The following is a 23,668-nucleotide window of genomic DNA, read 5'->3' on the forward strand; positions in this document are numbered from 1 at the left end:
CCAAGTGAAGGGAGGAGACGCAGAGAAGAAAATGAATTAGGCCTCACATGCACTTTTAATTACTGTTGTCAAGGTGTTTGCTTCGCCCTTCTGGGAAAAGCAAACCAAACCATCACTCATACCAACTACTTAGAGGACCCGAAGAATGAGCCATAAAGTTTAACACCTTGTCTATGGTGCAACATTTACTGCAACATAAACAAAACTCAACCCTCTTCCTGCAACATCTCTTCTCGTCTGAGATAAAGTGCGCTGTGCTGTATGGCTGATAAACTGAGCAGAATGAGGCCACAGATCCAAGGGTGCTCTTCTCACCTCATGTGCTCACCTGAGGGATAGAAGAGGACAAAGGAACAACATGTGCCTGTCTGTTTGATCTCCCTGTATGAGGTGCACTGCACATGCAGGCTGCTGACACGTCATGGACTGTTTGCTCTTGCACAGGCAGCACTGCTGGCCTTCACTGCACAGCTCTTATTATAGCAGAGCGGCAGAGAAATATTTTCATGCACATGTGCGCACACACACACACGCACACACACACTCAGCCTATTCCTTTGATGAGGCTGTGGAATAAGCTATCTATGACCAGAGGCTCTGTTAGAGCGCTTGGCTGCAATGTAACTCTCTTATAGCTGAGAGACAAGACACTGGCCAGACAGTCTGCCCTCAGAGCAATAACGGTGAGGGAAATACACAGGAGCCTTGCAATATTTAACTTGAATGTCAAGTGCTGCTCGGTGTATAATTGGAGTTAAAATCTCTGTGTTCATCAGTTGGACCTGAGCAATATTGACTGAAAGCTATGGAGGATATAGGGAGGGTCACTAAATCCATTATTCATAAACAGGGGACAAGGAGAGGGTGAGTGTTTCTGCTGACAGTGTGGTTGCTCTCAGAGAAGCCAAGAGACATTTTAAAAGCGGATACAGTTCCCCACCTCACTAAACCCAGTCAAGATTTGTTTCAGTTGTGCTGATTTCATTATGTCGATACGATACGTATGTCTTGCCTCTCAATCTGTAGCTTCCTGCCGCTCATTCTCTCTTAATGTTTTATGAGTTTGTGTGGTTTTTCGGTGAAAGCAGACTGTAGCAACAGAGCATCATCTTCTTGTTCCTGGCAGACGCATAGGGCAAGATGCTCTTCAAAGACAATGAAACAAAAAGGAAACTGAAATACAGAAAATATTGAGAGATAATAATGAAATAAAGCAAAAGGACCACAAAATAAATGAAATAAGATGATGAAACAAAGCAAAAGGAAAGTGAAATGAAGAAAATTAGACAATAAAAATAAAATAAAGGGAAAAATTAGATCATGATTAAATAAAACAAGAGGAAACTGAAAGTAGGATAAATCAGGGACTGAAGTTAACTGAGTTAGACCACCAACAGTGTACACCAACTCGCCCACTGTGGCATGCTACAAAATGTTTCCAAAGCAGCACATAATTAAAAACAGCATGCTTGTATGTGTATTATATTTTAAACAGGCTTCGATGGAAAGCACAAGGGGCTGCAGATGAGAGCAGTGCAGCAGTGGAAAAGGTAATTAAGTTGACCAGAACAAGGCGAGCCGTCTGTTTAATATTTCATGCAGCCCCACACAAAGAACTGTGGAAGCCATCAACAACAGGGCACCAACAACAATTATGGAATAATTAGCTGAGAAGCACCCTGGAAGATTTTTTTAGCAGAGGATATGTGTAAGTAATTGTATAAGTAATTTCAGACTTGGCCTGGTCCAAATTGACTTTGCTCTGCACTCGACCCTGGTAAACACCACCAGGCGGACTTGGCAGACAGTGTATGTGTGGTAGTATTTATAAAAGTACAGACAAACTTGTATGTACAGTATGCGTTCAAAAACTTACTGTTGGGCTTTGCAAGAAACTTTGCTTTGGTGTAAAAGTCAAACTGAAATTTGAATTCTCACTTTTTGTGCAATGATACCGCAGCTGTTGTGCATATTTCTCCATTTTTCAAGAGGATAAAACCAGTTTTGGACATATTTATGGAGGCAGCTTTTAAGCTTTGAGCCTCTGTGTGGGTGTTTCCCATGGGAGCTGTTCACTGATATCTTGTGTTGCTTTGCATTCACCTTTAAGTCTGCCTTTCACTCGGAAAATGGAGGCAAGCCTCGCTAAAAAGTTTCCACTGAGAACGTGGAGGCAAGGCAAAGTGAAAGTGGAAGCTTGTTAGCCTAGCTCGCTAATGTTAGCACTGATACCCACGAGACGTTACCTGGGTACTAACTCTAACCCAATTAAAAGCGTCTATCTGCTCAGTAAAAAAAACAATGCAAACCTCCTGGAGAACACTAATGTAGGGGAAGCGATCACTGAAAAAAAATCTGTTTTTAATATGACCAAATACAGCAAGCACACAAATAAATGATCGCAATCATAATTTTAGCGGAACTTTAATAAGGTTCAGTCCCTAATCTTGCATGCATTTGTGTGGACTTGACATGGAAAGAAATTATTACAATTTTAAAGACATGATGATACTGTGAGCAAATGTGCTCCATGTGTGTTAGTTGTGGGACGCTGTACTTCAGCTCTCCGCAATGGAGCGAGAAAGAGTGAGACTATTTTTATCCCACCCTGAAGGCTGGGGCAGCTGTGTCAAAAGTCAACAACTATGGTGACTCCATGCTGTGCCACTCCAGTCCCAAACGCACACAAACCGACTCTCTCTTCCCCATTCATGCCTACATGTGCATCAGCGTACTGACTTTTGACTTTTAATATCTGAAATTAAGACCTTTTATGATTGAAGAATGCTTAAAATGTGAGCGGTGGGAGAAGTAGGTGAGGCTGACATATACAGGGACATGTCCAAGTAGAATCCAGGGGGAAGGCTGAGCTAATACAAACTCAATACATCCTTCGAACTGTAATAACAAATAGAATGTCAACGGTCTTAACCTTGTAACCCAGAAAAAAAGCGAACACATGCCTGACAGTGTAACATTGACGATGAAATCAGATTTACCCCATGTTAGCCATGGCAATATTGCTCTGTATGAGGCTAGCCCATAATGTATTGATGTACAGCTTTGAGAATGACAAGCTGTACTCACTGTGATTTGTTACACTAATAAAAGTGAAGACACATTATTGTCCTGCCCTCTCAAATACACATACACACACATCTTCCTCTCCCTCGCTCCCTCTGTCTCACACACAAACACACACACACACACACACACTCATTCCTCTTCATGGACCACTTGGCTTTGTAGTGGCAAAGAGCTTGAACAAATTGAGAAATGATTGGAATTGAAAGATGAGTAATGGTGATTCTAGCGCTGTCCCTTCTCAATATGGAGATGATGAGATTTGATTCTTTGAGGTCAGGTACATCATCCGAGCCGAGCGGCTGCCCCGTCTATGACTAAAAGAGATAGGAGGCCATTTACTCTCACATGTGGGCCTTTTGCCACAATCACTCACTGTTGACATAAAATCAATGCTATATTTACCAGCATTACATTACTATTACTATTATTCATCGCCACTTAAACAAGCTCAGATGCTGTATGTTAATCATATGAGGAGCATATGTTAAGTTCAGGGGTGCTGTCGCATCTCGTTGCTACCTCTTCCCCCTTCACGTACTTTACGTGTGACTGAATTAAAACAGAGGGACTAAATGAGGTCAATGAAGCTCCCCCCATCCATTCCTTTCACTGCTATCTCCTCATCGTGGTCAGCTATTAACTCACCATTACAGTGCCATTAGCCTTGCTTTGCCACATACTGCACTGCAAACTGCCAAACATACTGACTAGCAAATGGCAGTTCTGGATTCACAGCCACTCAGTGAAACGAGGGGAAAGCAGGGAAAGAGGGAAATGGCATCTGGCTGTGAATTTAAATGTGGAGGAGCTGGCTAGAGTGGGCAGGTTCAGTAATATGCATCGTTGACACAAATGCAGAGATGATTGCTAGTATTCCATCTTGGATTAATTGATCTCACAAAAGGCAGCACAAGGGAAAAGGGGCAAAAAATGTATTACATTTTTTTCATAAATGGCAGATGGAGTAACATGAGAAAAACAAAGTGTTCAAACAGAGGAAAAATAAAAACAGACTTGAGCACCTTCCCATCCACGGCATTCTACTGATGATCCTCAAATTACACGCTCTGGTGCTTTCAGACCTTTTGACGAAAGTGGAGAAGGTTGGCTGCTCCGGCTGTCTTAACTTATCGTCCCAGTGAGCCTCGGGAAACTCCAGAAGTAAGAGTGACTTGTGTCAGCAGAAACCATGGAAAGTCAAATCACTTGTGAGATGGATGTGTTTACTTCTCCCCTCTGATCATTAGAGCATGACAGTTCAATGATGAATAATGTCATGGGGAACAAATCTGTGTTTGGACACTGTTTCTTAAACACCAAAAAACTTCAGCTCAGCTTTTTTTTTTTTTTTTCTTGTAAGGCCTTTTCATGTTGCAAAGGAGCAGTGTCCTGATTGTACAGAAAATTAGACGAAACCCCAATTCTGATTAGCTATAGCCCAATAAAACATTAAATGCTGTTAGTTGTGAAACATTCTTTTGGTGCAGCCCACAGACGAAACTGTTGTGGCTCTCCATTGCCGAGATGAATTATGGCTGCTGTAGTTTTTTAAACCGTGCACAGCAGTTCTGCAGGTAGTCACAGAGAAGACGGGATCAGACGTGTGTTGTGCAGACAGATGTGATAGGCACTGATGAAATGAGCAAAATAAACTGAATTTTATGTAACATAATGATTTACATACTGCTGCATACAACACAGCCAGTGTGTTTCCTTTTCCTGCTGACAGACAGTTGACCTCATGAACAAAAATCATTCATTTTAGCGCTGAGCTGTGACTCGCATGTTTTACTGTTTGTCTCATCTGGTCACTCCAAGCATAGAACCGAGGCAGCAACCAGCATCTCTGCTTTGTCCGGCTTTTATTTTCTCCCACTCGTCTCACACAATCACATTGACGAGTGGGACTTTTTTCTTGAGTTTTAAGCAAATTCAGCAGCGATATTGCAATTTCAAATTGGAAACAACATCCTCTCTTTAGTTTTAAACCTGCTTAAAACTCATATCATCACCATGGCACTAAAAAAAAAAACACCATCCCAGTCCTATACTGGGATTGTTTCCATAGCAACAGTTGATGAAGTAATGTCTAGAAAAAGTGGGTTTCCTAACTGTGAGGTGACAACTGTTCAAACACAACAATAACACCCAACAAACGAAAAACATTCAAAAACGCTCAGCTGAAGATGTAATCAAACACTTCATCTGCGCCCACGTAGAGGTTAACACCTGTATCTTTTTAGCTGCACTTCCTTTCCATTTACAGGAGGTGTGAACATACGGTATTTCAGCAATGAAGTGACATCTGTCGGTTGCTGTACAGGTCTGCTAAGAACTGATTGATGTGCCTTGACCAAGCAAACAGCACAGGTGTAGCTGTATACCAGTGAATCCTGGGGGTATTGCATGCAGGTCCGCTCCATGCGTGTGTGCACAGCGAGCATGTGGGGTAATTACTGGGGCTGAGACCTACAGGAGTAGTGGATGAGAATAAGATCCCTTCCCTGGGCAGGTGTTTTAATAAGAGTATGGGGGATAGCGTGACACTGGTTCTCTCCAGAGACCTGCAGCACCTCACCCAGGTAACGATGTCACCTGTAGCATCAAATCAACCTATACAGTAGTCATCTAATGAAGCAGGCGATTGTGCACGATCATAACTCCAGCAGTAAGGTGAAGTGCAAAAACACATAAAAGACGACATTTTCTTTCTTGCAAATGGAGACACTCAGACAGTGGGCCTGGTAGTCTCTCTTCTTGAGCCATTTTACATGATTAATAGGGTAGAGAGCAGAAGTTGAAACTGCAATTAAAGGTGTCTTCCATCAGAAGAAGAACCCCCTTTCTGGTAGTCAGCTAAAGGAGGACCGGGGGGAGCAATGCTCCACCAGAGAAGTCATTATTTCTCCACCATCCCCTCTGCTCTATGGAATACATTAAATTCACAGTGTGGCTGTCTTAGCCAGAGTGCCTTCATTGCTTGTTTTTTTAAAGGGATGCATGCAATTAGAAGAAGGGAAAGAAGAAAGTGCTTGGAATAGTCCCCAACCCCCACGCAGAGATTGAGTACCAGCACAAAACAAGCTCAGTGGGCCCCGAGGGGCCCCTGCCTGAGACTGAGGAGAGCCTCTGATAGTCACTGTCACCGCTGCTCATTGACAACAAAAAAGGAAGAAAACAACTGCAAAGCCTCCATTTCACTGAGTAAATGGCTTCCTAAAAATGTACAGATGGATTTCCAATAACAGACGCCCTCCCTTGTTTGTGCGGAAAAATAAATGATACTTCCTTTGTGAGGAATAAAATACTTTATCGGCATCAAAGTAAAATTCTACCTCCACTTTAATATTCTGTGGTGAAATTATAGAGACATCGCATGGTAAAACGTATTATCATGTTTAACAGCGAAGGTACCGCACACCCACATCTTACAAACTTTGTTCCAATTCTTCTTCTGTATGGATTACTCTGCTGCAAAGAACAAGGATCATTACATCCATAATTCCCTGTTTTGCATAATGTCATTGTGAATATTTCCCTGGATTTGACTTTCAGCTACAGTGCAGTTAATTATATATAGATTACTTAGATACTTTGCCAGGGCACACTATCATGTACAGACAAGTCTTACATCCACATGGGATACTTGTCCAAGTAGCCTCATGAATATGCTTCACCTTTGAAAACGTGAGAGGGATTGCGGAGAATCATCATAATTGGAGAAGTGGCAGAGGCATTATTATGAATCCAGTCCTCCTTCCTCGTGCGCTACAGTAATGAGCCTGAGGAAAGTGATTGTCGTACATTTGACGGTTCACTGACTTCACAGTCATTGTCTTTATCTGCGATAGAAAGGGGAGGCGGGCGAAGGATCACAACTCCTTTGAGGTGCATTTAAATCATAGTCTCCACATATTACTCAGAAAAATTCCCTCTTGAGAGAGTGAGCTGAGATGGCGTCCTTCAAGCCCCGCTGGGTTTCCTGTCATCATGAAATGGGAGCAGGAGATTAGGGTGGAGGCGGGGTGGGTGTAGAGGATGGAGATGGAGGGCGGTAAATACTGAAATCTGGTTTAATCCCATCGCGTACAGCTGAAGATACACTCCTCCTAAGACGTTTGTGCTCAGAGCCGGGGTAACTGAAAGGAATCAGGGGAATACCGCTGGGAATCGGCTGTATAATACATTGTTTGGAAAGTATGCATCTCTGAATGAATGAACGACTCCAAAATTGGTTTATACATATTCAGTAATAGCAATCAACAGTCTGTCAGACTTATCTAACGCGTATGCTTATTTTACTATGAAAAAAAAACAAAAAACATTTGGCCAAGGTGAGCAAAACCAACTTGCTCCCAATGTCCTAATAAATTGGGCCAGAGAGTCATTATATTGCAATATTATTTCATATTCCAGTGCGAGCCACTAAGGGTACAGTACAACCCTGATAAGGTTTTTGCAGGTGACTGGCCTGTTCTTGCATAAGAAACGCATCAAAGTGGCAATTCTGCACAGCTCATTGTGTTTAATGGAGTGCTGTAAAACACGTCCTTTCCAGTGTAATTAATGAGGAGACGACAGAAGCGTGAAACACATATCTAGGGGGTTTGTATCAGTATTCCAAATTCTTAATATATTGTGATTTAATTTTCTGCTATTCTTCCATTTGGCTGCAGCACAAAGCGTAGAAAATATCCCTTATGACAATTAAACGTTACAATCAATTAGACTTTGTTGAAATACAAGTCTTTTAAAACACATTTCAAGCATAAAGACAAGTTTGCCTGTCATCAGTTTATATTATTTGACAGATAATTTTAATGTGCTGCTTCATTTATAATCAATATTTGACAAAGCGCTGCTGAAACGTTTTAATACACAGGATAGAAATCTTGTAATACATTTCCAGTTTTTTTGTTACTTATGTATTCTATGGCCTTATTACTCATCTTAAATAACTAGATGAACTAAAACCGAGAGCATGACCCCCACGCCCCCGTTCTTGCCTCTCCCCTGTCTCTTTAAAACTCCTTTTCTCTCACGCTATTCTCATTTTCTCATGAAATGCAACATTTCACAAAGCCCCCAGATTAATGTGCAGAAATAAATAAATAAGAGGAAGCATTCAGAGTGACTGCTGATGCGAGAGGAGAGGGGATTCTCACAACCCACTGCCCCTGCTGTAAGAACATGCCTTATCAACACTTTCTCCCTGTAAAATGTCAATGGAATGCTTCACATTTCATCAACAAGGCTGCAAGCATGCATCTGCTGTGAGCTGCATGATCTCTCTGGCTTGTTATACCATGTGAGACTCTCTTGCTTCCCCTCTTCCATGCGGCTCAGGTCTGTAACCTCTAACATTTATCATTTGTCCACGGTGAACCTGAGAGCTGGCACTGAGACTTCTTAGAGATGTTTCCACCAAGACATGACCTGTGTCTTGTCTTTGTGCACTGGCTCTAGTGCAGACGTGGATGCACCCCACCCCCAGGCCGAGCCGTTGGTGCCAAACTTTGCCTTTTATTAATTACTTTCTGTTTATCATATTATTACTCAAAAGATTTTAACTGTAGAAGATAAAAGATATTAAAAAGCGTGTCAAAATTGCTTAAGGTCACATTGGTGGTCTGGTGCTCGACCTACGACTTTATGGTGAGAGCAAGCAGTTAAAAGACTGCACTTCCAAGAGAGAAAAATGGATATGGGAAAGGCCTGGTTGGTTCAACTAGCGTTTGAGAGGAGCTTAAGCCGAAACTGCACATCTTAGTTGAAGGACACTATTCTTAGGAGTTTCAGCACCAACACTCGCCTGCTGCAACACTTTTAAAGGTAAGCCATGCATTTAACTCACTTTATGATGCCAGCCTCGGCTTTCATGATTTTATTGCCAACAGTGGAACATGTAGTTTGTTTCTAATGACATGGACAGCACAGTATGTGTGTGTGTGTGTGTGTGTGTGTGTGTGTATGAAAGGGTTAGTATACTGGTTGGTGATGGCAAACTTATATTATCAAGTATTTACGTCATAGATTGAGTTCTCCAGCTCATTCTATGATGTAAAGGGGTTACCCTAACGCCCCCAATTAGATTTGTTGTGTTGGCAACTCTCAAGGTGTTAAAAATGCTAAAAATTGCGAGCAACTGTGCAGTGCACCAGCTGCAAACCACAGTATTTCTAGGAATTCAGTGTTACCTCTGGTCACAAAGGACTGGATGGGAATGAATTACATGATATTTAAATGAATTGCAAACGTGTGTGAATTGTTCGGAAATAAAATAGCAAGTGTGCGTAATGTACAAGCAAGTGGGCAAATTTGTATGTATATTAATTCAGCACTGCATTGGAATGAGCTACCTAGCAAAGCCCTGTTGTGCCATTTAATTTAAAAAGGAATCCTGTCTATGCAAATCGTTGGAGAAGACATTTTTCATCACTCACACGAAAATGGTGTATAAAGGAAATCTTGCCCGTTTTATCCCTGTTCAGGTGTTTCATGGAGGTGGACAGGAGCCCGGAATGCTGCTGAGGGTCGCAGTGGAGCATTTGCACATCTGAGTGAGCATATCTGTCCTTTTTACACCCACATTCCAATTTATGTTCTTTTGAACATCTTGTTTTCGTCCCTGCGTGGCATTTGGTGATGAATGGTGTGCATGAAAAAGGTTGTATCCTTTAAAATTACCCAGTTACTCCTGGATTAAAACTAGGGGCTAAAAATCACTTGGCCCGGAGGCTTGGGGAAAAAAAACGTGGCAAAAAAGCAATTCCATGCAGAGCGAGTACGGAGGTGTCTCATAAGAACAGCATCATGGCTGCTTTGTGTCCTCAGGACAGGCCTGCTTATGTCACTACATGCTGACTGTATGTGTGAATGTTGGTGTGTGGGCAGCTTGAGTTGAGGCAAACTTCAAGACCAATTTCATGTTTGTGCGTGCGCGATGTTCTGTAGCTCTCCTGTGTGTGTGTGTGTGTGTGTGTGTGTGTGTGTGTGTGTATTCTATATGTGTCTGACTGTTCCTGTGTTCTCCTGGCCAGCAAGAGTGCTGTCATGTACATGGGGATGTATTTTGAGCGGGATATGTGCATGCCCACGACTGCTGCATGCACATGTGTATCAGTGTTTAGGCCTATGCAGTACCTTTTTATAGTTAAATCTGAAACTTGCATGGACATAATATTAAAGCAGAATAAACAATATCATCCATATAATCGAGGATATTTAAATCTACAACAAGCTCAGGTGCTGCTGACTCGAGCAAAACTGTGGAAATGAAAATAATTTTCAATCATGCGTGAGCTGATTACACCTTTGTTTTCATTTCGTGAATGATGCATTGTGTCTCAGATAAATGCCCGTCATATCTGTCTTCAGACTGAGCGCCTTTCAATGCTTTCTCTGTGCAAAGCGTTTGCTTTTATCTTTTTACCTCCACAAGTCGACAGCGGGTTCGAGATTCCATTTCAACAAAACAAGAACCACTGGATTTACAGGCAAAACACCTCTAGGCAGCATAAAAAAACTGAACAAATGTAGGTGTGGATGTACGTACAGCCGCACCTCAATACAGCCCATTTTTAGCTGTCTGAATATTTAAATTGGAGAAATATGCTATTTTATGTTTTTTTCTGCGCCATTAATTTGATGTGTTCAGCAGGTGAGGGCACACTGTCACGTCACAATACTTATGTACAAATTTAAATTCCTTCAAATTGACCATATTCTTCACACATGAACTACAATGGAATAATGCATCCATAAGCACTTGAATGTGAAATTATTTTCATCTGTGATTATTTAAAAAGTTCAAATTGTATTTCCACTGTGTTTCACTCTGCAGCCCCAACAGCTGCCCCCGTCCCTTGCTAATGAATGTTATTGGATGTTAGAGAGAGGAAGGTCATGTGGTAGCCATCAGAATTATGTCCAGGTCAAAGATGCACTGTATGGAGTCAACCCTTATTACAGCACCAAGTCCCTCAGGTGCTGCTGCACACACACACACACACGCACAGCAGCCTTAACGCGTTGACCAGTGAAGGTGAGCAAGTGTGGGCTCCTGCTTACCACAACAGTAACATACTGTTGGTCATACATGCTGTATTAAATGATGATCTTTTGTGCTTATAGAACTCATTACAGTCGCCAGCAAAGCCCTTGAAAACTTGGCTTTGAATCTTAAATATTTCTCTATAGCATTAAATATTCACCACTTAATAAGCAACAAAGTCTCAAAAACTTGTTATGGTATTATTCAGTTTTTCCAGTCGAAGCTCGCCCACTTCAAATCAGTGAGAAAAGTGAAAAAAATAAATAAATACAGTCATTGTAAGAAGCTGTGTGTAAAAATATGCTTTAGGGGCTTTATCCTACGGCATGTCCGACGGTCAACTGCACACAACGTGTTAATTAACAGGTTCTTGACTTACGATGTGGAGCTTCAAGAAGTCTCCGAGACCAGAGGAGCTATCCACCCTCACCAGGACAGCATCCTTCAGGTGCGTGCTGAAGCCAATGGCTAGCCGGTCCGCCCTCGTGCTGGGACGGTCGTTTGGCGGCCATGTGTATGTGATCAGTCCACCATCTCGCCCAAATATGTACGTTGTTCCCGCTAGAGAAAACGAAAAAGGACAGAGAGAGACAACAAATAGAGACGTTAACAGTGTATTCCCCCATACAACCGTGCACCAGACGAGAACCACTGGCTGTCAACACAAAAACATTATTAATACAGCAAAGCCGGCATCCATGCCGTGTGTACAGAGCACCGTCAGCCTCGAGTGTTTTATTGTGCTGAGTAACGACTTTGCAAAGCACTGAGCAACACATCACTCTTGAACAGCTCTCAGCCCCGTCTGAGGGCTTAAGCACACTCATGTCAATTCATGAGTGCGGGAAGATTCAGTGGAAATTAGGGAGGCAGGTACTGGTGCCGCTTTGCTCATAATGCTGAACAATTACTCAGTTTTACTGCCACTGCCTGTTTCACCTCTAGAGGAAAGAGATACAAGTGAACGCTAGCGAATTCGCAGTCTTGTCCCCGGTGCCCAGGTAAACCGGCATGCCAAACGGGCACCTCCCTGTCTCTCGCGCTTCATTAGCAGCCTCAAAGGCAGACGCAGCCGGCAGCATTATTGACTGACTGGTCCAATTATGCCCTTCTTATGACCTCCAAACCAGCTATTTCCTGTCTGGCTGCATCACCTCGTTGTCTTTAGCAGCCGTATAAAAGGTTTGAACATGACCCGGTAGACGGCAGAGTGAGAGTGAGAGGGAGTGAGAAAGAGTCCTGCGGCATTATGCCAGTGACCTAGTCGAACTGACGGTTGGAAATAAGTCCTCCTCGACTAATGAAGGAAGTGGTCTATTAAAAGTGGGAGTGTGTTCATGTATAAAGCCACATTCTCGGGTATTGATGCTTTGCCAACCAGCCACGGTTTCACCATTTTAGAGCTGTCAGAGTTGTCTCAATCAAATAAGTGCCTATTTTCTTCCCAATTAGAAACCTTCATTCTGATGAAGGTCTGTGTTTCAGCTCATTTTTGCTCGGGCACAGAAAAGTACGGTGGCAGAAGTGTGTATATGTGCGTGTGATTGTGAACGAATGAGTATGTGATTGGGGAATAAATGGCTGTGAGAAAGCCTGAAAATGAATGCAGCTGTCAGATTAGCATAAAAACAGCTATCTTCATGAAAAATTAGACAGGGAGCTCGGCTAGTGTGTTATGCATTTACATGTGTGCATGTGTGTGTGAGCGAGAGCGAGCGAGAAGGAGAAACAGCGAGAGCATGTGAGAGAGAGACAGAGTGTGTTAATATTCATGGCGGCAGGGAGTTAAACAGCCTTAGCCTGAACAATAGATTATAAATCATTCTGACTGTAATTCCAATATTTTCTTGTAAACCAGCTCGCAAGGATATAAAACTATCGATATATTTTGCATTTATTTATATATTTTGGCTGTTTTCCTCCCTCTGGCATTTCTTCCCAGTGCAGTGATTAAAGTGTGTCACTCTACACTAAAGTTCCTTTTCCAATTTCGCTCCCTCGTTTGAGTCAATACGCACTGTCAACGATGAGCTAAAAGAATTGCATCATTAATTAACAATAATGTGATTAACAAATGGTGTCGGGACATCCAGATCTATGGCGGGATTTATTGTTTTCATAAAGCATAACTCGCATTTGTAAAACGTAATGAAATAACGCTGTAAGCATTCTTGTTCTCCTAATGGATAAAGCTTTATGAAGCTTGATGACTTCTACAAAGGAAAAGACATTATGTGTAATATATTTGCAAGGCAGGCATCATTTCTTTTTCATGAAGTCTGGCGGCTACCGCTGGAAACCCTTCTTGTTCCGCTAATGCATATCTGATGTTGGCCCCTTCACAGAGCGATCTCCAATTCATGTAGCTTGCGCTGGACTGTTGTCACTGTCTCCAAGTTTCCCCCCAAGCCACCAAACACTTGCTCCATGCTGCAGCTTATTATAATTAAGCTCTTTTAAACCATGTCAGTGTTGGAACTCACTGGGCCCTTAAGCGTCCATTCCCCCCTCTGTCTATTCATACGATTTGACACCCACTTTATCCCACTGACAGCTTATTTACTGTTGGTGACCTCCCCCCCAAAAAACACTATAATATAAAGATTGCTCATTTCAGTGGACTGGTGTGCAGATCTTGCTGGTAACACCCTTAAGCCAAATGGATAAACACCAACACCCTCATGTCAAGGCACCAAAGGTCAGCTTAACTAACTGCTCTGCGACATGCAGATTATATAAATGGTTCCAAACCAGATTCAGGGACTGAAGATAATAAGGTTGCCAATATGTGGTAAAGCGGTCTAAAATCCATACGAGCATGTAAGACTAGTGAAAAACTCCTTGAGGTACTGTTGAGGATTAAGATACATGAAGTAACATGGCTAATGCACACCTACACAGTTGTGCAGTGGCATGAAATCAGCAGACACGTGCCTGCGTAACTCCAGAGGTGGGAGTAATTATGCACTGGCTCCATATTTCTTATTTGCGTGCTCTCCTGGGACACTGGGCCCGATATGGATCTGTTGTAGTCATTAGATACAGTAGTGTCCTGGAAATACTTGCCTGTTTGTTGTCTCTTTACTTTGACAAGAGTTTCAGTTTATTCCCTGTTCACCCACCGTCTAATAAAAAACAAATGAAAGGACAAGATCTAGGTAGGTAATGAGGAGAGTTGGAGATACAAAGTGCTTAGAGGTGTAGCACTGCACAATACAAGACCGCAGAACAGAATGCAATTAAGATTTTCTTGCTTCACGTATCCCCACATGCATTTGTATCTCCTACTTCCACACACATTTCCCCAACGAGGTCATAGTGCAGACACTAAGAAGCCGTGTGCTCTGAGAAGGTGCCTATTACAGATGATCAGACCTCCAGGATGCACTCCTCCACCACCACAAGCCACCCCTGTAAAGGATAATGAATTAATCTGTCCTCATGTTGGACTACACTGAGAGCTGGCTGCTCTCTGCTGTGTCACTTAACATCAAAGAAGATAAACATTGGCAGATCAAACACTGCGCTTTCATTAAAAATGTAGCAACCATCCCAGGAGTTCTCCAACATTTGGCCAAAGAGGTGTGTGGGATAGTAGACCGTAGGATAGCAAACATGGCCTGTGTGTTGGAGCCCTCTTGGCACTGAGTTCTCATATTTCTGCTGGGATGAAGCAGGGGCATATAGCAAACCGTCCTGTAAGTGCCGTATGTTCAGTAAACTGCGCAGCGTCAGAGGAAGAGGCGGATAGGTGTGAGCAAAGGGAAGCGTACTGGCTCTGTGCCTTCGTGTAGCAGTTGTGGGGTACTTAGGATGCACAAGCCAGGCAGTGTGTTTGACTATACCGCTCAGCTAAGGTCAGGCCCGCATACTGTCTTTCCTTTGACCTCCAACACGGCCATCATAACGAGCCTCATATTACCACCTCTGCCGAGAAACTGCGGAGGAATCCAATCATAATTACATAGTTGTGATGGAAATATGAAAAGGAGAGATGACATTATGGATCTGCTTTCTGTCAGCACCTCGCACTTGTGTTTCTCTCTATTTGCTGCCAAGGATTCCCGTAATGACTGCTGTGCAAAAATAGATTACCCGATGTGGCAAATAATGTAGTTGTACGTTTTTGATCTCTGTGAATGTAATTTCTAAGTAAGATACTGTAACCTATTTTCCAAATCGCCCCTTGTTTATTTCTGTACATCTCATATTTAGACCTAAACATTCAGTTATCTGGGTTTACACTTAACTTGCACTGTACATGTTTAAAATGGAAATGAGCTTAATGAGAGCAGCATCCATAAGATCTGTGCAGCTCTTTAACTTGTCTGTGACAGAAATAAGTGGTTGAACATTTACATAAATTGCTCCATGTTGTTCATCCCCGAACCATTTAAAAGAACAAAACAATGTTAAGGATAGCATCATTTGAGTTTATCTTTAGTCCCCCCCCCCCCAACAATTAAAAGAAGCTTAATGATGTCTATTGGATTACAATTTCACTTTCCAGAAAAATCGTTACCACGATTTATGAGGACACTATTATCCAATCAAACACTATTGGTATCTGTTAAAGGAGCTATCTCCGATCAATGTGCCTGAAGATTTAGTGCCGTGAGGGAAAATTGTGAGTCAAAGTGATCAATTCCCCCCACCCCCCCACCCCCTTTCTACCTTTCGCTCTATGTTTTACCTTTTGGGACAATTAAATGGTCTAGTAGTTGAGGAGATGAAGTGGTAAATAGCAGGTGGGGCTATGAGCAAAACCATCGAAACTCGTGTCTTTTCACTATGTTCTAACTTGACGGCGATTATAAGGCTGTGGATTACAGTGACAGTCGAGTAGGGCCACCGTTCACATAGCTTCAGTGCGTAGTTGAAGAATACATCACTACCCATGACACAAAATAATGATGCCAATACGACATCTATCTATCTATCTATCTATCTATCTATCTATCTATCTATCTATCTATCTAGGTATTGTTCCACTTCAAACTTCTTGTGACATGAACTGGAAATAATGGAAGAAGGAAAAAAACAAAACACGATTTGATTATTTAAATGTCAATGGATAATGTGTCTGAAATACAATTAGATTTTTTCCCTGTAAGCCAGACTTGTACTTATTTCAGCAGGCAAAAGAGTTGCAGGACACAGAGATCTCAGCTTTGACGTCCAGGACCTTTCACGTTTATTTCCTTTAACCTGTCTGTGCACAGCGACTGATTGTAAAGGTTACAAAAGATAATCTATGGCTTTGTTTACGCAGACATTTGCAGCTATTTTTAATGAATGTGGATCAATGAAACACATCATTTAGATGGCTGTGAATGCTGCAAGGGTGAAGAGGACAGTTCATTTGGAAGGTTGTCTAAAAAAAAATCTGTTCATTTTAAAATAATCAGTTACTTTCAGTTCTGTCAATGAAGTTATTTATTGTAGGTACAGTTGCTGAATATGTTGCAGCAGTGAGCTGCTCCCACTACTGTACTGGAACCATTTGTTTCATCCAAAATTCATTTCTGATTTGTTCACTGTTGTTGCTGCTGCTCTAAATCTGAAAATCTCTTCTGTACACCAGGGAATGTTTCCTAGAGAAAGACAACGAGGACTGTACTTTCCTGTTGCTGCACACTGGGGCTTTGTGTCGGCAAGGTGACATTTCTGTCAGGGGTCTCCTCTGTGCCTGTTTGGTGTTCTGGCGACATGCTGTGAACTTTACTACTCCAAAGTAGCGGGAGAGGAGCTGTGGTATTACGGACCCCCTGGGATTGTTGCTTGTCCTGTTCACCTTTCTGAGTCCATGTCAAAGGTGTGCGCTGCACTGCAGTTGTGTTCTGTGCTAATTTCATGCCTTTACCAAATCGTGTGTGCATGGACGGATCATAGCTGTACACTGACAGTCTTCTTGTGCATATGTAGGCCAATTTGACTTTGATGTAATTCCCTCAAGTAGGAAAAAAATAGCTTGATTTTTTTTTCTTTCCTTATTCCAAGTATATCCACATGTGGCTGCACAAAGAATGAGGAACAGGCTGGTTGATGCACCTTTCTGTTAGCCAGACGGCCCCTGTGGTTGGCTGCCGGTTCTGTTTGGCTCTTCATCTAGTGTCACTGAACCATTTCTTTCATTTGGCAATGAAGCTCTTAGCACCAAAGCAGCATAGCAGCCTAATATGTCACCTCCTCCAAAGCTAATTAAATTTAAAGTGCATATATTTGCTCGTGGCAATTCTGCACCTTTTGCACAAGGACGCGAGTGTTCTCAGGAGAGAGCTTTTTTGTGGTAGATCCCTTGTGTGATGCTCTCTACTGTAGGTCAGAGCTGTCAGAGCGCTCTGCTTTGACTGGTGATGAAAACCACATCTACTGTTTATGTATTCTACCCTGTCACCAACGACGCCACATACAAACTGTGAACTTCTGCTCACGACAAGAAGCACTTTGCGCACCCTGCGCCACGGGTTTCGTATCTATTGACATACAAAAATAGAGCCCAGAGTGTTTTCAACTGCAAACGTAAGACTCTGAGGTTAAAGAGGTCAACTTGAGACGGAAATTATTTAAATGAAAATGTCAGAAATTATTATTTCTCAGTGAATTACACACATGTTTTTGCTTAAATGCAGCAATGTGCAATGTAGCCTGGAATCAAGCTTTTAACATATGCTAATCTTGCTCACATGTGAGTAAAGTAGGCATGTTATAGCTTTTGTTTAACCTTTGTCTGCGACACTGAAGTGTTTCGTTTGGTTTTTGTACTGCGTTGACCTCTGCAGTCATTTTAGTGTTTCCATGGTGGGCTTGTAGTAGTTTTTTAAAAAGCACTTCAAACTGTGAAGGTGACTGTTGTTGTGTGTCAGATTAGGAGGCATTGTAATGGAGAACGCGGTTACAGTACTTCTCCAAAAATCTATTTACTCTTTCAATTATTCACTGCTGTATTTTGAGTGTATGGCTTTTGTGTCAGCTGAATAATTAAAATGAGTCATAACAATCTTAAAAAGACAAAAAATGAGTCGTAATAATGATTTTAAATTGTTTTCTTTACAATTTTACGATAAGAGCAATTCTACTGTTTCATGGACGCTTAAAAAACACAGACGCCTGCAGGAAAGACAGACTTTCTTGTCACAGTGTCACTTCTGTAGCTGACATAACCAAATGCTATGACATGAGAGGTGATTAATTGCCTGTCACCTTTGACTGGCAGCCTCTGAATGTCACCTTTGACTGGCAGCCTCTGTATGTTGGAATAATTAAGTACAGTGAACAACAGCAGATCTGAAAACATGAATTGAGAACAATTGTTCTTCCAGTTGTTTGGAGTCAGTAGTTAAAGCACAGCCTCTGGTTGCCCGTCCCGTGGGTACAAATGAAGAAAATTCAGCTGGACAATGAAAACTGGACAGCGAGATATAGTGGATACAGCTAGATCCCTGTGGCTGCTACCCCCCACCCCCACCCAATCTCTATTTCTATATCTGTTCATTGTTCCATTGCAGTACAGCGAGGTCCTTTCAACAATTTAAACCTCGCTCTCAAGCTTCGCTCCTGGAAAAAGCCATTCTCTATCTTCAGTGGTGTGTGAGCAGCCCTTTGGGAGACTAAAAAGGCTATGGATTGTTGACTTGTCTTAATCCTCTCTCAGCACAAACAACTGCCTTCCTCATAATGGGATGGGCAGTTAGAACAGAACCAGCAGGCACGAGAAAAGGTTTCATCACAGGTTGAAGCTGGAATAATCCTGTACGGCATCCTACTGGAATGACAGCAAAACAAACTTTTAATGTGGCCGTCTGAATTATACGCGAGGGGCTCAACAAGATAAAAACACAAGACTGAGCTTCTCATCCATTTTATACATCATTGCAATCTTGGTATAGCGCTGAACCAAAGCATTTATTGCGTGAGCATGGTGTGGAAACTGAGCAATTTTGCCAGCTTGTCTATATAACTGCTGCAGATCTGTCATGAAACTAACCCACAACATGAAGCCCTGTATACTGTGCACCCTGACACATACTGCTTTGCTTCCTTTCGCTCCTTTTTTTTCTTTTTTAAGTGATAAATCCTCCCTTCAGCCTTTATCAGAAGGCTGGAACTGAGCTATTCTCTTTGCAGTCAGCAGAAAGCGGAGTGGACAGAGGTGCTAAATCAAGCCAGAGCCCAGACTGCCTGCATACTTTGTGTTGTCTTAATAAGTCTGGGCATATTGGCACATATATAGCACAGTCGATATAAACTTTTACAGTTCGCTGCCCAGAGACTTAATCTTCACCACCATTATATCTGCTGTTTGGGATAGAGAATTCATACACACAGAGTACATGTATTCAAATGTATTTCAATGATGGCAAATGTAATGAGTTATTGATAATGATGAATGTAACAGGATTTTTCTCACCTAAAACTGTTTTGATAAATGGTACCAGGGTAAACATGGATTTAAAAAAAAAAAAAAAAAAAAAAGCAAAGCTACACACAAAAAAAGGACAAATTTAAAGTCCTCATGCAGTCATCCTTACTCTTTAGGCTAGACTAGGCAAATATTCTAATTAGCCCATTTCCACAGTATTGTTTTAACAATATTCACTGACCTATGAGCCTTAAGCTCCTTCTAATGAAGACAATCCCAAAGCAGCATTTCTGCAAAGGACAGCTGACAGTGTCCAACCTGCCTTCATAAGCTGCAAAGGATTAATCCCCACCCCCCCCCCATCCCTCCCCCCCACCCAACCCCGCTTTGCTAATTTGATGTAATTAAATTAAGTAGAGACTAAAAGTGGGGCATTGGTGCTTGCCCCCATGATTGGTCATCCTTATTAGAGGGTATAAGATGCCGGCTCCAAAATCATAGGAGCAACAAAACCTAATAAACATGGGTAAAGGGAGAAAACACAGGAGCCCTTAAATCAGACTTCATGGCATGTACAGTACAACATGACCATAGCGAAGAGGAAAGGAGGGGAAGAGAGGAAGAGAGGGAGAAAGATTTGCCACAAACACACAAAACACGGCATTTCAGTCTGGTGTTAAACTACTCTTTAATACAATCCAAAAATGCCATATGAGAGTATTGCTATGGCTATAAGCTAATAGCCTGAATTTGATATTTTTGATGAATTTTGATAGGTGTTACCAACAATGGTGCCCCCAGAGTAATTAGACAGGGCCACAAATTCTGATCACTATTGACAGAATGACAAACCATCTTTTTCACGTGGTTAACATTGTGAAATGGTCGCAGTTAGGCAACAAAACAAGTTGATTAGGTTTAGGAAAAGATCATGGTTTGGGTTAAAATAAGTATGTTACTTAGGTAACTTCAGTTGTGTATTTTAACTTACGTTACATAGAACAAGTCAATTATGTTACATAAGCTAAAATAAGCCAACGCTGACTTTTGACATCTTCCTCTATATGCACACTTTTGCTCCCATCGTAATAACTATGGCCACTAGAGGTCACCACCTTACAATATATGCAAATATGGGCTACAATAAGCTGCTTGCACGGACGACCCGGACAGCTGTTTTTCTGGTAAGCAGTCTGGAAAGAAAACACTGTTGGAGGAAACACAAAAAGGGTACTGTACTGAAACTGACCAAGTTTGGATGATACCCACTTGACTACCTATTAGCTTCAGCTAAACCTCGGAATTTTTGCATGGAACAAGTAATAATTTGTCCCTATTTTATACAGTGAAGTTAGTGAAGTAACTCTTCCAACATACTCATGTTAGTGCTGTATTAAGATAGACTCCGAGCCTAAAGTTGAAGCAGCCCTAAATTTATACAACCTGCAGTTTGACAGAAATTGTGAGTCCAGAAATCGGCCCCTGCATCATACTGTTGCTGTACTTCTCCGTATTTTATCCTCACACTGCTCTGAAGAGATAAGCCCTCACCTCATCATCACAGGGCCCCAGGGTAGCCATACCAACCACCCTCCTTCTTCATGGCAGGGGACCATCAATTCATGGTTGAGGTAAAGTTCTGCCCCCTGGGCAGGTAACATTATGCCATGAATGCTCAGTCGACCAGTGTCACTCACACCCTCCTGCTCCCTCCTCCGCCATGCTCACTTCCCCTAAGCCCTAAGTGATACATGAGCCCCTGCCTTGTGGAGCAGAATGGCCCATCCAGGCAGAGCTGACAAGACCCAGTGTCTTAATGGAGCAATACACCAAACGGGCCCTTTGTTACCCCGACCAGCTGCATATCTGCCTCCCCAGCCAACAGCCTTGGCTCTGATAGAGGTGTCTCACAGTATCGACAGCTTCTAATTTACTCTCTCATCATCACTTGCCTCATTTGCTCCTGAGACACAATGCTCCCTTTCTCTCAGTTCAGGTCAGCCATTTTGTTTGCCAGCAATTTGTTGATTAGATTTTTGTGCATCCAGTGTTTAATTTGCTTGCCAGCCAACACACATATCAAAGTTAGACTTAAATAAAATCAAGCATCAGTCGATTCTTGGCTTTTTCATTCCTTGTTAAAAGCCTCTTTGACTGATTACGTGCCATCAGACATCAGTGCATTATTTAGTTTCAGTGTGTATGTGCAGCTAGCATGCACCAAACATCACAGCCTCCAAATGGTCTCTAGAAGCTGTTGTCTTCTCTATTAGGGAGCCAACAGATGTGGAGTATGACTGCAGCTCTAATTACTGAAAAAGACAAGTGTGGGGGATAATTACACAGTGGAAGTGAGGCAGAAAACAGAGTCCAGGGCCAGAGCTCTGATCTGAGACTAGAGACAACTCTGGCTGCCCATCAGCATATGCAGCCCAACCTGCATCAGCACAAACACTGCTCTCACAAAGAAGCTGCTTTAAGATCAGACGGAGCTACTGTGCTTTACTGAGCACACTCCAACTTTAGCACTATTCATAAAAGCAAATGATATAGCAATCTATACTAGACCTGCAAAATTGCAAAATGCTTGTGCTGCAGGATGGCTTCCTTTGAAAATATTTAATACATCTGCATCTCTACATTAAAGGGAAAATATCAGCTAAAAGCCTCTCTATTGTCCCTCATATACACTGTATAATACACTAAGTTTGGTATATACAGTACAATATGTATGGTCTTCACTTCATGCAGCTCAGCAAATAAACAAATAATGTGTAACATACAATCACATATTTTAGAAATCATGGACTAATATGTGGATAAAAATGTCTTCTTTGTGTTTTCTGTTATACCACAAAACAAGCCCAGTCCCCATACTAATGAGTCTCATTTTCATGTCATCCCTGCATGACACTGCTTCATTTTTACTGTTTACTCCTTTTTGTGAGCTGAACCCAGGAGACAACAAGAGCGCCTTGGCCTTAATTGCAGGATTAAACATCTGCTTTGCCTATTGCTGAGTAGCCGCACTTTGTAAGTAAGCCTCTACTAAGTGGTGCGATATTATTTAATTAGCTGTATTTCTTATGGAAATGATACAATAAAGTGAATCCGGGGAAGATCAAGAGAACAAGATCGACAAAAATAAAAAAGCGTGCGCGTGTGCTGAGGTACCGAGGTGTATGAGAGGGAGGTTTGTCGTGCAGCACAATGATTGCATTTGCGATTTCGACACAGCTCTGCCTCCTCCTTATCAACAAGCCTTGTAGGAATACCATAAGAAAGCTGTGCTGTCCTCTATCTCACACCGATGCCATGTATCTACCAATAAATAAATATATAACAGGGGGAAAAAAAGAAATGTGCGTGGGTATGCATTGTATTTCTACACTATGTTTCAAAATATATGCTAATATTAGCTTGCACTTAGGTGTTAGGCAGGCGTGTTTTTATCAGCCCTTGCCAGCAGGCCTGAGGCACTAAGAGATGGAAGGAGCAATGAGGAAGGTGAAATCCCACACAATCCTATTAGAGTGGATTAGGGGGCAGCTTTCTTTCTGTTGCCACTCTGCTGCAGGTGAGCAATTGTACAGTGCAGAAAAAAAAAGAATGGTTATGACATGGTTGGGTCTTATTGAGGCCTCCTATTGTCACACAGGGCAGCCATTCATTTCTTAAAACCTTTAATTTTTTTTATGTGAGGCTATCATTAAGCCAGCATACATGAACATACATAAAGTTGTCGGGTAATGACTTGTAAGCTAAAAATAATAATAACACTGTCAATCAAACCACCCACATAGAAGAGCTTGAGGTTTTTCTCTCTCAAAACAGTGGTGTGAAATTTAAGAAGAGGCTCATTATCGATCAGATGATCAATGGCAATTATACATTTTTGTCTTCTGCAAGCCGACTGCCACAGAAACTCATCCTCTCTGGCCTCCCCTGTGGCTGGGGTTATCAGGCTGTAAAGGCTGCAAGATTTCACCCTCCGTCTTCAGTTATTTTTTTATTTTTTTCTCCTTTGACCTTTCCCAGAACCAATTAGTCCATCACTAAGGGAGGTATCACTGTACCGTTAGAACCACTGTGCGCCTGGACAATTATATTTTTATACCTTCAAAGTACATATTTTCCTCTATGACCCATTTCAAATTCCAAGCAAT

General features: G+C 42.0%; 1 protein-coding gene across 30 annotated transcripts in view; it reads right to left on the reverse strand.

Annotated features, from left to right (window-relative positions):
* Window positions 1-23,668, reverse strand: part of LOC143327988 (neurexin-1a) — a 252,337-nt gene that overhangs the window by 79,686 nt on the left and 148,983 nt on the right. For all 30 annotated transcript variants that reach the window (XM_076742741.1, XM_076742759.1, XM_076742758.1 and 27 more), the window contains one exon: window positions 11,520-11,701. In XM_076742741.1, coding sequence (XP_076598856.1) covers window positions 11,520-11,701 — 182 coding nt within the window. The remainder of the gene's footprint in view (window positions 1-11,519; window positions 11,702-23,668) is intronic.

The sequence above is a fragment of the Chaetodon auriga genome, chromosome 11 (assembly GCF_051107435.1).
Source record: "Chaetodon auriga isolate fChaAug3 chromosome 11, fChaAug3.hap1, whole genome shotgun sequence".
Classification (NCBI taxonomy): domain Eukaryota; kingdom Metazoa; phylum Chordata; class Actinopteri; order Chaetodontiformes; family Chaetodontidae; genus Chaetodon; species Chaetodon auriga.